This window comes from Monodelphis domestica, chromosome 1 (genome assembly GCF_027887165.1).
Source record: "Monodelphis domestica isolate mMonDom1 chromosome 1, mMonDom1.pri, whole genome shotgun sequence".
NCBI lineage: Eukaryota > Metazoa > Chordata > Mammalia > Didelphimorphia > Didelphidae > Monodelphis > Monodelphis domestica.
The window spans coordinates 671,843,800-671,861,968 of record NC_077227.1 but is presented as its reverse complement, the minus strand read 5'-3'; the positions used below and the strand labels follow the sequence as shown (position 1 = coordinate 671,861,968).

Here is an 18,169-nt window from a genome sequence, read left to right as displayed (position 1 = left end):
ATCAACTAACCAGATGGCCGGAAGCATTTCCTACAACCCGAGCCACAGCAGATTTTGTTGCAAAGATACTTTTAAAAGAAATTATTCCTCGTTTTGGCCTGCCAGCACGTATTGACTCTGATAGAGGGAGTCATTTTACCGATTCTGTCTTAAACCAAATATATTCTTGCTTGGGGATAACTCCAAAATTCCATGTTCCATATCATCCCCAGAGCTCAGGTCAAGTGGAGATGATGAATAAAGAACTTAAGACTATGATTGGCAAATTATGCACTGAGACCCATTTAAAATGGCCTGAAATTCTCCCTCTGGCCCTATTTTATCTTAGAAGCAGGCCTAGAGGAGACTTACATATTTCACCATTTGAGATGCTTTTTGGACATCCGCCTATACAGGCTAAGCCTTTCTCCCCGGCTTATACATCGCTATTAGGGGGAGATATTACTATTGCTTCCTATATACAGGAGTTACAGCACAAACTGCGTGAACTTCATGAATCCGGAGCTGCAGTACAAGCCGGACCATTAGACTTTTCTCTGCATGACCTGAACCCAGGAGATAAAGTTTATATCAAGAATTTCAAGCAAACTGGAGCAACTCAACCTTCATGGGAAGGACCATTCCAAATATTATTATTAACTACTCCAACATCTATAAAGATTGGAGAAAGAGACTCTTGGATTCACTGCTCACATGTGAAGAAAGCATCTTCTGCTGAGACTGATTGACTCTATCCTATCATATGAATTGTGACTCTATCTTATCATATGAATTGGAGATAATAATCCATAGACAAATGGATGCTGTTTTTTTTTTCAAGAATATATTGAATTACTGATTTTTTTTCCTTATTTTTCTTATTTCTTTTCTTTTATTTTTTGATTAGAATATTTGATTTTTTTCTCATTTTTTGTACTGAAGGTACACATAATTAATATTAATATCATTTTTCCATGCAGTAATACAAGTTAATATATATACTCTTGCTATAATATCAATATATTCCTAAAAGCTTTAAACTATGGGAACCTGCCATTTATTGATAAAATATTATAGGACTGTGATTAATGCTTGTGTCTGATTCCAGGAAAAGGGATAAACACAAGGAGAACAGACTAAACCTGAAGAGTGCCAATAGAGCACACAAGAAATATTAAAGTGAGACTCGAGGTTGTGACGCTTAACTTATGTTTAAGTCGTAGGACTTCCTTGTATCTACACTCTTTGTGAAGTACTCAAACAAGTACAAAGCTTGACTATCATGCTGGCTCCCTATATCTCTGAAAAAAAAAATCAGACGAGGGAATGACATTTCCCCATCAAAATAGAATTCTAATTTTGTTCTTCTTATATTATGGCAACTTCCTATAGTCTTGGCTACAAATGGCTAAGTGAAATATTACTGCATTCTGTCCTACATACTTGTGGGATAGAAATTACTTTAAACTGGACCTATACAAGGCCTATTTTGAATTTTTCTTATGTTTTTTATTATTTTTCTATTCTTTTGATAATTGACACATACACCCCCATAACTGAACATTACATTCTGAGCTAAACTTGATATATATTTTTTTTAATACTTACTTCAGGGGGGATTGTATTTTAATTTAAAATCTAAGAATATTTTTTTATTTTTGAATTTTTTTTTGTTTAAGATTGTATTTTTATAAAAATCCAAGAATTTTGAATTTTGTTTAAGATTGTACTTTTGTAAAAATTCAAGATTTGATTTTGTTCGAGAAAAGATCTTCAAGAAAGAAGCTTGAAACTTTTATATCCAGAGAATGAACTGTTGCAGAAAGATGCCGAAAACCTACACTTCATCAAGAAGATCAAGAATGAACTTTGGATATGATTTGATTGGACTGAACTTGATTGAACATTTATTGTAATTGTACACATTTATGCCAAAAGGGACTGCCCCTAATTTGGCTTTCTGTCAATGCGCCTAGCAAACCATTGGTTTTGCTTTCTTTTCTTCTCTATTTCCTCTCTCACTATTCTAATTTCTCTTAGAAAGTTGAATATTGTGTAAATCTTTAGTTAGAAGTGAATTTAGAACTACAAAATGATTATGTTAAATGATCAATGGGGAGACTAGTCTCCCAATGATCATCAGGGGGGATTGTAAACCTCAAAATTTCTTAGACTTATAAATGTTGGAAATTTCACCATTGGGAAATTTCATACTTGGAAAATTTCTTAGTGATAGTCTATTGGAATGTGAACCCAATTGGCATGGGAGGTTCCTCCTCCTCCCTTCTTAAGATTACTTTAGGACAGAAACCTTTTGCTGAACAATGGAAAGGGCTTTGACCTATGCTTAAGCACAGAACAGGAATTTCTGAGTCATGATTGATTTTAGAATTGATACAATAGAGATACTTGGAATGACAGAACCAGGTCTTGGAAAATACAATTTCCACCCCACTCAGTCCTAACAGGATTTAGGAAGGGCTGCAGCATAGATCAAAATTTAATTATTTGAGAATATGACCTTCAACAGACATGTGCAAAGCCACAGACCTCTGGGCGGTCCTGGGTTAAGCTAGAGCCACCATTGGCACAGGGAAGACATGGACAGTGATTGGTAGATGTGAGAACTGAGGGGAGGGAACTTGGATGGTTTCCTTAAAGATAGCGGGGTCTGAGGACTGAGAGGTGGTTGGTTGGAGAGTTTTGGCTCTGAGTGGTTGGAGAGGTGGTCTGAGAAGCTTGCTCTGAAGGAAGCTGGAGGTGGAGGCCCCTGAGACTGTTTCTCCATTTTGGTCACGTGAGTAATAGGGACTGATCTCCTTTCTTTGCCCCAGCTATCTAAGGGCTTGGGCCTTTTGGCCCAGCCTAAACAGAAGGGGTATTTAAGCCCTATTCCCTTCTCTCCCCTTTCTCTCTCCCTCTCTCTATCTCTAATACCTTTCTTCCTCCTGTTTGTAATTAAACTCCATAAAAGGTTGACTGCTGACTTGAGTTTTCATTTAGGAATTACATAGCTGAATTCCTTGGCGACCTTAAATTAATATATATCAGTCTTTTAAAGTGATTTCCTTGTCACACAAGTCACACTACCAAGTGGCAGACCCGGGATTTGAACTTAGGATACACAAGGCCACATCCCAAACGCCATTCTAATCAATTCTTCCTTCCCTAGGTAAGTACCCCCACATTTCCAGGCACATCGTGGAATACTTTGTCTCATCTACCTTCCACGTCCCCATCCCTCCCAAGGAACCCATTTCTATTCAGGATGGAAGTGATCGCCCGGAAAACGAAGCTTTTCTTTAACTCGTCCAGGGAATCTCAGCCTGCTGGCAGATACCTCCAGTTCTCCATCCCACAACGAGGTCCTGGCTCCTCCCCACAGGCCCCCAAAAGAGAACGCAGAGCCCCCCACCCCCACCCCCATTACCTCCCAAGACCGGCAGCGATGGCCATCGACCAAGCGCAGGTTCAGCCCCGACAAGGGGCGGGAGGCCACGCACTCATGTGCTGAGGGCTGCGGCATCAGGAGCTGGGTCCCTCGACCACTTACCTCAACCCAGGAGCCGGCAGAGTTCTGCAGAATCAGGCTTCTAGGTACTCTTGGAGGAGGCCTGGCCTCGGTTAAGCTGCTTTCGCTGGTGGTGCTGGTGCAGTCCCTTCACGACCCTACTGCCTTCCGATTGGCTCCTCCACTAGGGCCGGCGCCGCCTAACTTCCATTTCCGGGTCAGAAGCGAACCCGTCGCCCTGGTGACTGGGGCGCGGGTCTGGTCTGACTTCCTGTAGGGGCGTAGCCAGTTAGATCTAGGTTGCTCAGCCGCTGGGTGGGCTTTGGGTCCCGGGAGTGGGTGTGGGTGTGGGAGGGGGGTGATCTAGGTGTCGTCGCCGCCGCCGCCGCTGAGCGCCGGGGGATCTGTGTCCCTTCTGAAAATGAGCTCGGTGTCTTCAGAAGTGTTTAAAGGTGGTCCAACAGGGGGCGGGGCGACGAATTAGAGCGGGAGGGCTGTCCGTCCCCCAAACTTTTTATCTACTCGCCGGGTGACCCCTTAATGAGGGACTTTTCCCTTCTCCAGATTCTCCGACCCCTCGGGCCTCAGTTGCCTCATTTGTAAAACAGCAGGCTGGACGGAGTAATCCACCTGTAGGTCCTACAACTGCTGCCACCACACCTCTGTGGGCTCTCTCCTTACAGGTGTGTCCGTGGGTTGCCCAGGAAAGGGAGATACCAAGGCTAAGTAGCCATTGCCAACCTCGGCGCCCTCAGTGCTACCAGAGAGGGATTATCTTTGACTGGAGGCGGGACCGTAGAGTCATACGGTCCTAGATTTGAAAGGCATTTAGTCCAGTCTCCTCATTTTCTGATGAGGAAACCGAGGTCCAGAAAGGTTTAATCCACTTGATGAGATCACACACAGACAGGAACCGAGATGGAATCTCTAAAATACAATCATTTTAATTTTAAAAAGAATGCATACTATGCTGAATTGTTAGGCCTGGGCAGGTTGGGTACTCCTGCAGATAAGGGCATGCTTACAACTGTGAAAGGGTTGAGAATCAATTTGGGTGCAGAACGAAGTGGGAATTAGGGAAAGAAAGAAAAGATGGAGTGAGTGAAACCTTGTGGTGAGATAGAAAGAGATGTGAAAGTACTGTGATGTAATGGAAGAGGCTCTGGACTTGTAGTTAGGACCTGGCTTCAGATTCTGATTAGTTATCTCTGTCTAACCAGACAAAAATCACTCAGCAGCTCTGGACCTCTGCTTCTTCAGTTATAGAAATTATGGAATTGGACTAGAAGACGGCTCACATCTTTTGCAGCTCTACACCCAGTAAAATGGTTGGAGAAAGGAGATTGTCCTCAGAATATTCCAATATATATTTACCCATCTACTAACAGAAGTTTAACATTAATCTCTATTTCTAATTATTCTCTACCCTACCTCTGAGTCTAGTCAGTAGGACACTTCGCAGGTGGTTTCTGTGACAGATCCCAAATGGAACTTATGTAAAAAGAAGGCAAGAGACTTGAAATAGCTTGAATGACCAGAACCTAGGTGGATTTGTTGCATTATTTCCCTGCATTAACCAAATTGACATTGAAAAACTTCCATGTCATTGTGATATTGCTGTGATAAAAAATAAGGGGTCATTTTGTGCTAATTGTGATATAGCTTATGACATTAAGATCTTTAAACTTAAATAACATTTGTTCTCTTTAAAAACAGACCCACAAGTATATAAATTATGCTTTATATTCCCAAATGGAGACAAATATGGTAAGAATATCTTTATATTTTTATAGAAGTAAAAATTAAATAACAAGTAAGAACTGAGGTAGCCATATATTTCATAAAGTTTCTGTTAAACATTTTAATTCTTAAGCATAATGAATTTCAGCCCTCAAATTAATCAACTAGAAACCAGACTTCTGGAACTGAAGTCAAAGGAGATTAAAGGTTGTTTTTTTTTTTTAAGGTATATAGTACAATGGTTCCAAACCTTGGATTTTGGTTACTGAGTTATTACAAATGATTTGCTAATCTATATGTGCACCAAAAATGATGATTTTGTCATATATTGGCACAGTGAGTAAGAGCAAAAGACTTGAAGTCAGAAAAGACTTCGTTTGAATACTATCTCAGACATTTAACTATATGACCCTAGACAAGTCAATATCTTTTTGCCTCAAGTTTTCCCATATGTAAAGTGGGAATAATAATAACCCCTATCTCATGGGATTGTTGGAGGGATCAAATGAATTCACATCTGCAAAGTGCTTTGTAAACCTTAAAGCCATACATAAATTCTATTGTTGTTGCTATTATTATTATTACACAACTAATATCAATGTAGGTATTTAAGACATTTTTGCCATTAAAAAGAACATACTCAAATGGACGCCACTTAGGTGGAAAGAGCCCTGGGCTTCCTGAATTTGAGCCCTAGGCTCTGACACACTGTGTGACCTTGAACAAGTCATTTCATCTCAGATCTTTGGGACAGAGGGGTAGCTATAGGAGGATGCTCATAAAGGTAAAAAATGCACATTCTGCAGAAACAGATTTCACTTTTGCATGCAATCTTGGATATTTGTTTTTTCAGAGGGTGACTGTACAAGGATATCTCCTGGAGTCTTTGAGAGAAATGGAGCAGGGGTTCACACCACTCCCAATGGAATAATTTATACCGGGGCCTGGAAAGATGACAAAGTAATCTAAGTTTCTTTTCACTTTAAATCAGTATTCTTTTATTAGCATAATAGTCAGAATGGGGTAAGTAATCCTAGTGTGTACAGAGTGCTGCATGTAATGCCTAAAGACAATTTAACTGTATAGTATGTCACCACATGGACACATGAAAACTGTTGGGAAAGGGATTGACCTATTTTTTTAGAGGTAAAATAGATCTAGGATACTCTGACAATAAAAATACTGAAACTGAAAGTAAACTAGATTTTTTTAACGTGTAACACACCTTCCTGGGGTACTCCCCCAACTAGTACTGATAACTAACTGGCTACATCTTTGGAGGGCAGCTGCTACTCTCAGGATTCTGTCCAGTATCTCTGATAGGCTGTGGTTTCTGTTTCCTGAACCCTCCCCCTTCATGTGCTTTCTCACTCAACCAATTGAAAGTACTCTAGCTTCTGGAAAAGGGATTTACCAAGAGGTACACACACACAAAATGTTACACGTTTAATCTAGTTTGCTTTCAGTTTCAGTATTTTTATTGTCAGAGTATCCTAGATCTATTTTACCACTAACAAAATAGGCCAATCCTTTGGTAAAAAAAAAATTAAAAATCATATATATATATATATATATATATATATATATATATATATATATATACCTGACATTCCCTCTGACCTTGAGGCACACATTTTCTTTGTATCCACAATGTCCTGCTGGAAATATGGATTCAAACTTGAAAAGCAGTATTAGTAAGGTGGATGTATACAGAACACATTTGGCCAAGGCTTACTGGCCTGCCCCTGGAAGTCCCTTTTGCCCTTGTGGACTTCTCCTGAAGTTTCCCCTAGGTATAGTTCTCTGTTGGGCTTTAAGGGTCAATGCTTTGATAGGGTATGTAGCCACTACTTCTCTCCATCACTAAGGCTCACAATTTATCTCTTTTTGCTGTTAGCTGCTACCACTCTAGTGACTACTGCTACCATCTCTGGCTGTAGGTAGGATCTCTGATGGGACCTCTCTGTCTCTTGAACTCAGATCACAGAATACTCCTAAGATCAGGATAGAATAAATACAGATGGAACTGAGGAGGTGACATGTGGCATCCAGATTGGAGAATGAGGCCAAATGCTCCTCCCTGACCTGGCAACTAAAAGTATTTGCCCTCCTAGGAAAAGCATTTGGTAGAGGCCTGGATCACAGCTCTTTCAGGCAGTTCTAGATCAGCTTCTGAGTCATTGGTTTTGCCAATTAGAAGCCCTGAATCAAAATAGTCTCCCCAAAGTTCTCCTCTTGTTTCATTTGAAGCAGACTGAAAGTAACTGAGAATGCTCTCTCTAAGGCCACTCAGAACTATGCAGAGATTATACAGGCTTCAAGTCAGAGGTTGTTCTCTTGGGTCCTTGGACCTATTTTTTTTTTCTAAAGAAAATTTATGTCAATATAATTGGTTTCTTTTGTAATTTTATGAATTTAAAAACATCATTCTGAGGAGTCCTTAGACTTCACCAGACTGTTAAAAAGGGCCCTAACAAAAAACAAAAACATTAAAAACCTCTGCTTTAAGGTCTGAAAACAGGCAGGGAATATCTGCAAATTCTTTGAGGACTGGCCCACCTTGGCCTGTATCCTCCATGTTTATATATGGATCTGATAATGCTATGAAAATAAGTCACTAATTTTCCTTCTATTTTTCCTAACAGATGAATGGAATTGGAAGACTCGAACATTTTTCAGGAGCAGTATATGAAGGCGAGTTCAAGGATAACATGTATCATGGAACAGGGACATACACATTCCCAAATGGAGCAAAATATACTGGCAGTTTCATAGAAAACAGGTGAAATTAAAAAAAAACCAAATATGCTAGTTAAGCTATATTATCATTCCTGCTTATTTTCCTTTCAGAATAGTTTGTTTAAATATCACATCTATATAAAATATAGTCTTTTAAAATTTAGTTTCTATGCATTGTTAGTCTTACTTGAGACAACCAAAGAGGAAAAGGCTAAAACAGGAATTATGTTTTGGGTTTCCAAAAGAAATTTCACTTTAAATTCAATTTTTCTAAACCTTTTACTTATTTATTTGTTCATGCCTTCCATTTTCAGTGTAGAACTTTTTTTCATCAATGTATCTGACTTTTTTTTTGTAAAGTCATAGCCTCACTTCTAACAATATCACACAATATTGGGGAAATTACTTAAGTTCTCTGTACTTTACTTTCTTCAACTATGAAATAGGGAATATCTAAGACAAAATAAGATAACATTGTGAGGGATGAAATAAAATGACCACCCACCCAAATTATAATTACAAACCTGGAGTCAGAGAGTGGATAGTAGAAGAAGCAATCTTTATTCTTCCTCATCAGAAAAGGCAATACCACCCTAATGGCATGAGTACCAGATAAAAACATTTTGAAGATTCCTGATGTAAGACCCCCACCCCCTCTGTCTGATACCCCATGGTCTGGGGGCCAAACTCACAATGTAGGCACGAAAGCCTACTCAATTAGAAAACAAGTTAAATAGATCATGAAGAGATAGCTATGTCCTCAGGAGGGACTCTTCTGGCTCCTAAAGATCAAAGGAGATAAGGAGGCAGGATAGCCTAATGGTTTTCTTTCTTGAGCTCTGAGGCCTCTCAACATACTGGGCCTGTGGCAATAACAAAATGTCCTTGAGGTCTTATTCTGAAACCCTAAATAGGCTTTCATTCCCTAATGGGTTCTAGGATGAAAGTCTACCCTGAGAAGAACAAATTAATTCTTTTCTCTGCATATAATATTAAGAGAACACACTGAAAAAATTAAATTGTGTGTGTCACACAATCTTTTGAGTGCTAAACGTAGTATTTATAACTTAAAGGCAATTTAACTGTAATAGATGGTTATATAGCCATAGAATGTAGGAAATGGAATCAGGAAGACCTGGGTTCAAATTCCACCTCTGGTACTCACTAGCTGTGTGACTATAGGCAAGTCACTGTTAACCTCTTTGGGTCTCAATTTCCTCATCTATAAAATGAGGGGGTTGGACTTGACCTCCAAGGTCCCATCCATCGCTAAGTCTATGGTTATATGATCATATGATGGCTATTTACAGAGGGATTATGGAAATTAATTTATTTTTGTTTACCAATTAGATGTAACAATAAATTTCCACATAAATTTTCTGAAGTTAAATAATCCAGATTATTTCTCTACCCCCTCCTGGAGCTGGCAAGCAATTCAATCTGGATTATATGTGTATTATGTATAACATAACATAAAAAGTAGGAAATTCATGCAGTTTTCTGAGTAATTCAGATTAAAAAAACTACTTTCACCTAAAATATTCTGATAATTGGGGACAAAATGACTTCTGGGTATCAAGATCTGCTTGATGAATTACTTATGGGTCAATGAACCAGGATGAGAAAAATGATTCTGCGATTACAGGAAGATTGAACCACCAGACTGACAGAGCAGAAACACAGACATCCTCTTGCTGGACGGTGACAAAGTTTATTGATATGGGGTGCACAATTTATAGGGGAAATGATGTAGGCTGAGGGATTAGGTAAACCTTTTGCAGGAGCAATGGTTAGTAATGATTTAAAAGATGGAAACAATGAATGTAAATTACCTTAGTGGTTCTAAACAGAGTTTTCTATAGGATAATAAATCACAGGTAGTTCACCACATCAGCATATCAATGTATGATCTGGCTTTATATAGACTACTGTATGCTCTTCTCACAGAACCCCGCATCAGTAATTTTCTTGGAAGAACATCTAGTATGGGGAGAGGGGAAAAGTTTGCTTTTCTCATGCTAGGGAGCAGACTGCTTATCTGGCAATTTCTAAGCTATGATTTCCCAGAGACCTTGCAAACTGGGGTGCATTGAGCATTCCACAGCCTTGCTGGAATGGAAGCCCCTAATCTTCTTACATTGTTCCCACATTTGGGGTTATACATTTTTCAGATAATTGCCTCCATTTTTTTATTTCACCAGATTCATGTGTGCCCATAATGGCAGTTTTTGTCTGTTGAAAAGATGTGGGCAAAATAAGTTAGATTAAAAGTTATAAAAATGTAATCTTTCTAAGTATATATTTTCAAGTACATAAATAATAATAAATTTTAAAAGAGCAAGGTTCTACAAGGCAAACTCATATTCAATATCATGGTGACTTATTGGACAGAGGTTCAAGCTAGGTTCAAGCTAGCTTCAACGAAACCAAATGGAAACAATCTTTTAAAAATCCCATTAAATGTTTTAGTAATGAAAAGAATATTTAGGTGAACCCATGGCCCAGGGACTCTTTTTTCATGAACCAGGTTAAGTCCTGGGAACATTTGGCTCATGCTCCCATCTAATATTTCCCCTAGAAACATCAGGATTTCCCTTGAGAGCATCACTCTCTGGCTCATGACTAGGTCACCATGACAAGAGGAAAAAGTCACTCAGGTCCTTTGCAGTACTACAGCTAACAATACATTAAATATAATGCAAGTTTTATTTAACTCAAAAAGCCAATAAAACAAGACACTTGTGCCATAAGCAGTTAAAACCACTTTCCTTAGCTCTGTAGAGGGCCTCCCCCCTCCATAGCCCCTAGGAGTTAGAGTACTCTGTTGGGTCTGAGGCTCGTGCACTGGGGAAGCACCCAGGTCACTAGAAAGTAAAACAGCCCACTCCTACTTTGAACCCCACTTCCCCAAAGGACTGATACATTCTCTAGATTTAAACCAGTTAAGAATCCCCAACAAGCATCACATGCTTGTGGCAGAGTCTGTTCCTTTTCCTCTTAGAACCTCCCAGAGAAGGGTTTGCTCCTCTACATGGAGTCTTTTCAGCAACATCTGCTTTGCTTTGTCCCAGCCTTTCCTCCACTGGTCTAGGGCACTCTTTTCTCTACAGAAGTTTAGTGCAAAAACTTGGTGTACTCGAGGAATTCCTCCCTAGAATTTAGAAGGCATACTTTTTAAATTACTCTGCCTGCCCAGTATTACCTTTCTACTTCTACCAACTCCCATTTCTATAGCTCCTACCTTGGTCAGAGAGCATTCACTTCCTGCCATTCTTACTTTCTCCACCAATTGGGCTGCAAGGGTCTCTTCTCTCCTGGGATTATGTAGTTCCTTAGAAAAGGGGCAATGCCACTTGGCCATGCTTCCCCCAAAGAAATCAGTCTGGTATCACTAGCTTTTTTATCTGATTGGCTGAGTTCTAATTCTCTCTTTCTGCCCATTTGGTTATAGATTTCATTTCAAAGACTAGTTAGTCCAGGGATATATGACTAGCCATAACTCAGTCTCCTCCTCAAATGTTATTTTAAAAGGCCCAGGGGTACTGAAGACAAATTAAGCTGATACTTTACCCCGAATTCAAATGAGTTTATCTTATCAAGAGGATTTTACCATTTGTTAAGTAGATATAATGTGAATTCAGGTTTTTCTTTCTACTCACCTCCACCCTTCCTCACTAGGTGGCCAAGTTACCAGCTACAGACTCAAGAGAGCAAACCTTGGGTTCTTAGGGTCTGCTCCTTTCAAGAGCTTTTTATTGCCAGGCTTCCTTTTTCTATTGCCAGAGGTGCCGCTCCTAGAAACAGTACCCTTACTGAAGTAACTGCCTCTCTGTATTTTTCTCTGTCTGTTGTGTGCTCTGAACTCTCTTTAACTCCTTTTCCAATTCTCTGATGAGCTGTTTCCTGGATGAGTAGCTCTGATGTTACATGCCCTGTCTGGGTAAGGGAAGAGAAAATCCTATCTTCCCCCAAAGAGGTGAAGAACTGAGTTCTTCAACTACTGGCTTTGACTTCCATTCACCCAAACTGCTGACTTTTCCAGGGCTTAGCTGTTTGAAATCCTACAAGGATTTGTCCCATTTTTTATCACTTAACAAAATAATTTCCTCTTGACTAAACCAGAGCTGTGCTTATATTTCAAGGGATAACAGGATGTAAATACATCAAAAACTCATTATCTTTCTATATTCTATATATCAACTATGCTGGGGGATAAAGGGCTGGCAGAAAACAAGTCCTCCGTGGAACCCTGCAATAACTTTAGTTGATATCAGACCAGACTTTGAAACTGGAAAGAAATAAGTGTCTAGGGTCCAGAGTGTACCAGCTACCCCAGTAGTACTTTATTCATCAGGTTAACAGTTATTTTTTTGTAAAGATATTTTATTTTACCAGTTACATGTAATAACAAATTTCCACATAAACTTTCTGAAGTCATGTTTCAAATTGTCTCCTCTCCCCCTTAGAGCTGGCGAGCAATTCTGTCTAGGTTATACATGGATCATCATGCGAATGATATTTCCGTATTATTCATTTTTCTAAGAGAATAATCATATAAAACCAAAACCCCAAAACATAAACCCAAACAAACAGTTGAAAAATCATATGCTTTATCTGCATTCTGACTCTCGCAGTTCTTTCTCCAGAGATGGATAACATCCTTTGTCATAAGTCCCTCAGAAGTGCCCTGGATCATTGTATTGCTGAGAGTAGCTAAGTCTATCATAGTCGATCATTCCACAATGTTAACATATTTCTGAACAGAATATACTATATGAACAACCTTGCATTTTTACTTTTTCAGGGTGGAAGGTAAGGGAGAATATACTGACATTCGTGGATTGGAATGGAGTGGTACCTTTCATTTCACAGCTGCTCCAGGGCTGAAACTAAAGCTACAAATGTAGAAGGTCTTAAAGCTGAAGTAATAATGTTTAAGTTGATGATATTCTTAAGCAATTATGGCCAAGTGTTTCATTAGATGTTTCATATACTACTTACTGTACTATGAGTTATCCAATAAAATCATCCATTTATTTCTCTTTGCAACTTTATTTTCAAATTTTTAGAAATAGTTTAAAATAACTGAGAGGGTTCCAGTCAGGGAGTAGTTGAACAAATTGCGACAGAAGTATAAAAAGGAATATTGCATTATAAAAAATGACAAATATAAATGATTCAGAGAACCCTGGGAAAATTCACAAAGAGTGGAGGGAATAGAAACAAGAGAACAATATATACAACAACTACATTAATATAAATGAAAACAACACAGATGCTGCTGGACTTGGATGAAATATAATGACCAGTCTCAGACCCAGAGACTAATCTGGCACATCTTTGCTTTGTCACTTGCATTCTGTTCCAGTTTTTCTTTGTTGCAAGGGAGGACCAAATGGAGTACATATTGCAGAAGAGATTCTGATATATATTTTAAATGGTACAAAGAAACAAAAATATTAATTTTAACATTTAAAAAACTAACAATTTTTTTTAATTTTTAAAAGTTGTGAGAAGCTCAACTTGAAGTAATCCATTCTGATAAACACAACTTTTGGGGGAACGTTATTTCTTTCTTTCTTTTTTTTTTAAAATTTAAACCGTTACCTTCCGTCTTGGAGTGAATACTGTGTATTGGCTCCAAGGCAGAAGAGTGGTAAGGGCTAGGCAATGGGGGTCAAGTGACTTGCCCAAGGTCACACAGCTGGGAAGTGTCTGAGGCCAGATTTGAACCTAGGATCTCCCATCTCTGGGCCTGGCTTTCAATCCACTGAGCTACCCAGCTACCCCCTGGAAAGCTATTTCTTAAAATTTCTGTGTGATCTTGGGAAAGCCAGTTATCAGCTTGGTGCTTTGTTTTCTCCCCTGTAAAAAGGCATGCATATGCCATCTACAATATGAAACCCCAGAGAAATTTTGAAGATTAAGAATAGTAAGACCTGAAAATGTTTTTTATGTCTCAAAATTATGATTATATGGACATGTGTATCTATATGTAAGATAATAGAATCTTAAAGTGAGAGCAATTTACATTCACATTATCCAGCTGGATTTCCAGGGCAGGACTGTGACAGCTCTCCTCAGGATTCTCAGGATAGCCCTGAAGAGTTTTTAGCATAGATTTATTACAGTGACTGGCACGTAATAGGTGCTTAATAAATGCTTGGTGACTAACAGATGGGGAGAATGATAAATTAGTTCAAATAATCTCCAACCTTACATTTAACTATAAGAGAAAAACACAATATTATTAAATTATACGTCCTTACTCTTCAGTGCTTAAATAGATTTGTGTTCTCATTTTTGTCCATCAATACAAATAATAGCCTATATGAACATTTTTTTTGTGAGATATTTATCCTTGTCTTTCCGTAAATGCGCCATATACAACAGAACAATCTGATAAGTAGGACAGCTTTAGAAGTTACAGGTTTGAGTCTATGTATTTAAAAAGAAAATAATAGAAATTTGTAGTTTGATATATAATCTACTTTTTCCTTTCCATGTACACACAAATATTCATTAATGAATAGTAAATAAGAGTGCTGGGCCTAAAGTCAAGAAAAATCCTCTTCCTACATTCAAATACACATAGACACCTACAAGCTATGTGACCCTGGGCAAGTCACTTAACCCTGTTTGTCTCAGTTTCATCATCTATAAAATGAACCGGAGAAGGAAATGGCAAACCACTCCAGTATCTCTGCCAAGAAAACCCCAAATGTGGTCATGAAGAGTTAGACACAACTGAAACAACAACAACAAAAGTATAAAATAAGAAAATTATAAAAACCAATCAGTAATCCTTATATCTCTCAGCCTTGCAAAGATCTTCCTTTATTTTACTAATTCAGGAATAAAAATACAAAATTTCAGCAGTCCTATTATCCTTTACTCTTATTAAGTGATCTAGCCATGTACTTTTTTTCCTCAGTTATACATATTATTGATATCTGTTACAAATATGTTTGCTAAAATCTTTGGTCCTACTTAAACCATCCTTTCATCTTTCTGTTGCACTTTGGGTTACCTATAATTATGAGACTTTGGAGAGCACAGTGTTTCATGATTCAGTCATAGAGTACCACTGCTAGAATATTAGAGTTTAAAAGTTGGGATATCGTGGCCAAGAATAATGTGGGATCATTGAGAATGCTATGGAATTGGCCAAGTGTTATCCAGCCCAGTTTCTCGCACTTATTCTATTCTGCACCCCTGGAAAAATCCCTCTATAGCAATTGTCTGAGACGGCTGTATTGCTGGACTGACTAAGTGATGAGCTGCATGTCGTAAACTGGCAGCAAATGTCCTTCATTCACTTTGTGTCCCCAATGTTAGTGTCTATTCTATGACCATGGATCTCACTGAGGAAATTCTGCAGTATTTTGGACCACAATGCAATCAACACAATATCTGCCAATATAAGTCTCAGAAGAACTTCCTAATTGCTAAGGAATACCTCTCCTACTTAGAAATGGCATTTAAGTTTTGAATAAAACTAGGCATTCTAAAAGGTAACAGTGAGATATCATGCTAGATATTGGGGGACTCCAATTAAAATGGCATCAAAGTGGTGATGGAATTTTGTGTGTTTTTAATTTATTTTTAACATTAATTTTAAGAAATTTTGAATTCCAAATTCTCTCCCTCCAGCCCTTCACCCACTGAAAAGACAAGCAAAAATATAGAAGATAGAGAAACAGTTAATGGATCAGTTTATCTGGAATGGACAGAATAGGTGGGAATTAATATGAAATAAATTGGATAATTAGGAAGGAGCCATAAATATCCCATATTTTATCTTTGAGATCAAAGGAAGTCACTAAAGACTTTTGAGTAGCAGAGTGACATAGTCTTTTATTAATATCAATTTGATCACTATGGAAAATGGTTTCAGGAAGAGAAAGACCAGAAGCAAGGAGTCAACTTACAAGGAATTGAGAAGAGAATGGGCCTTCAAGAAATGGTAGCAGGCAATGAGAATAGGCTTTTTTTTTTTTTTAGTGGTTTGGCTGTAAAAGAGTAGTTTGAGGGGATAACTAAGTCATGTGAGGTTTTGGGGTTTTTTTGTATTTTGTCTGGATGGGAGATATTAATATCTATATAGGTGGCAGGGAAAGAGCCAGTGGCTAAGGAAAGACTGTACATTTTAGAAAGGGGGCAGAGCTCCAGACAAGATGGGATGAGATCAAGAGAACAATTTTAGGAGTTGGCCTCCTTAGCTCCCCACTAATCACCATCCTAGAAACTCCATAAAGAAGAAAACATCTCTAACGTATATCAGAAATGGGACTTTTCCTCCATAAAAAGAGAAAACTGGAAAGTCATTTTGGAGCTGTCATACCATCTCAATTTGAGTAACAGCCACAGGATCACCCCAATCTGGATGAAGAATCAAAAGACTGTAGCATTTCACTCAGAACTTCAGCTGATTTAAAAAATTTCTTGTAACAAATCTCACTTGAACTTTTAAGCCTTATGTGTAGTTTTTTTTTCTCCCTAGTGCTGATGCCTGAATTACTTACACAATCAATTTGTAGAGTCACAACTGAAATGGGAAGGAGAAACTGATTATCTCGTGGTTTTTTTAACCCTTTGAACTCAAGTTCTTCATGTGCTAGTTGCTCTCATGAATGGTCCTAATTTAGGTTAAGTGATGATAAAGGTGAGTTTTGAATTGTGAAGTAGAAGAGGTAAAAGAGCCCACAAGACATGGCCTTACCCTTCCTCCTAGAAAAGTGGAAAGGAAGGTCCCATACTGAGAGGCAGAGAGGATGAAGAAGTATAGGAGGCTTGAGAAGGGGGAAAATTTGGAATAGCTATGATGGTAAGAGTCACTCAGGGAAGGAAAGGATTGCTGGGCATCAGTGTGAGCCCAGTTAAGATCAAACAACATTAACTTAAAGTGAACCCAGTTGGGAGCAGCCAGGTGGCTAAGGGGATAGAGTGCCAGATCTGGAGGTGGGAGGTCCTGGGTTCAAATTTGACTTCAGATATTTCCTAGCTGTATTATCCTGGGCAAGTCACTTAACCCCAATGCCTAGCCTTGGAATCAATGGTCTGTGTTGATCCTAAGACAAAAGGTAATCATTTTTTAAAAAGTGGACCCAGTTGGCACAGTTGCTCTAGTCTCTTGTGGTAGCTGGTTAGTACATCTTTTAAGCAGATCTATTTTTGCTTTAGCTTTGTCTGAGATCATGATTCCTACTCCTGCTTTTTTTACTTTGGATGATGCACAATAAATTCTGCTCCAGCCCCTTACTTTTACTCTATGTGGGTCTCCCTGCCTCAAATGTGTTTCTTGTATACAACATATAGTAGGATTCTGTTTTTTAATCCACTAGTAGGTAAGTATGGATGGGAAAGGCAGATGCAGGTCGGGGAGCAACCCAGGGTAGGAGTTTGACAAAATGTGATTGGTGATAGGATAATGGAGCAAAAGATTCAAGGATAACTGTTAACATATGCATATGCTGAATCAGTCAGTAATAAAGATGAATGGATAGAGTGCTGGACTCAAGAGGATCTGAATTAAAATCCTGACTTAGATACTAACTACATAACTGGACAAGACACTTCCTTTCTTTTTTCCCTCTTTTTAAATTACCTTTTGATGATTCTCTTGAGTTCTGTACTTGGACATCGAATTTCTGTTCAGGTTTGGTCTTTTCTTTACAAATTCTTGGAATTCTTCTATTTTGTTGAATGACCATACTTTCCCCTGTAAGAATATAGTCGGTTTTGCTGGGTAGTTGATTCTTGGTTGTAGACCTAGTTCCCTTGCTTTTCAGAATATCATATTCCATGCCTTTCAGTCCTTTAGTGTGGATGCAGCCAGATCCTGCGTTATCCTCACTGTGGTTCCGTGGGATCTGAATGATGACTTCTTGGCAGCTTGTAATATTTTTTCTTCGGTCTGATAGTTCTTGAATTTGGCTATAACATTCCTGGGTGTTGTCAGTTGGGGATTTAGTACAGGAGGTGATCTGTGGATTCTTTCAATCTCCACTTTCCCCTCTTGTTCTAGGATATTGGGGCAGTTTTCTTGAATAATTTCCTGTAGCATGATGTCCAGGATTTTTCTTTTGTCATGTTCTTCTGGTAGACCAATGATTCTTAAATTATCTCTCCTTGAACATTTTTCTAAATCCTATGATTTGTGAACGAGATGCTTCATATTTTCCTCAATTTTTTCATTCT

General features: G+C 38.6%; 2 protein-coding genes across 4 annotated transcripts in view; one reads left to right on the top strand and one right to left on the bottom strand.

Moving 5' to 3' along the window:
- The window catches only part of DHX57 (DExH-box helicase 57), a 72,121-nt gene extending 68,306 nt beyond the window's left edge, over nt 1–3,815 (bottom strand). For all 3 annotated transcript variants that reach the window (XM_007477011.2, XM_007477012.2, XM_001362649.3), the window contains exon 1: nt 3,533–3,815. The gene's annotated coding sequence lies outside the window, so the exon portion shown is untranslated. The remainder of the gene's footprint in view (nt 1–3,532) is intronic.
- Nucleotides 3,806–13,005, top strand: MORN2 (MORN repeat containing 2). The gene is made up of 5 exons (XM_007477003.3): nt 3,806–3,942; nt 5,207–5,257; nt 6,084–6,190; nt 7,876–8,012; nt 12,774–13,005. The coding sequence occupies exons 1-5, from the start codon at nt 3,912–3,914 to the stop codon at nt 12,874–12,876; spliced, it is 429 nt and encodes a 142-aa protein (XP_007477065.1). The 5' UTR covers nt 3,806–3,911; the 3' UTR covers nt 12,877–13,005.
- The last annotated feature ends 5,164 nt before the right edge of the window (nt 13,006–18,169 follow it).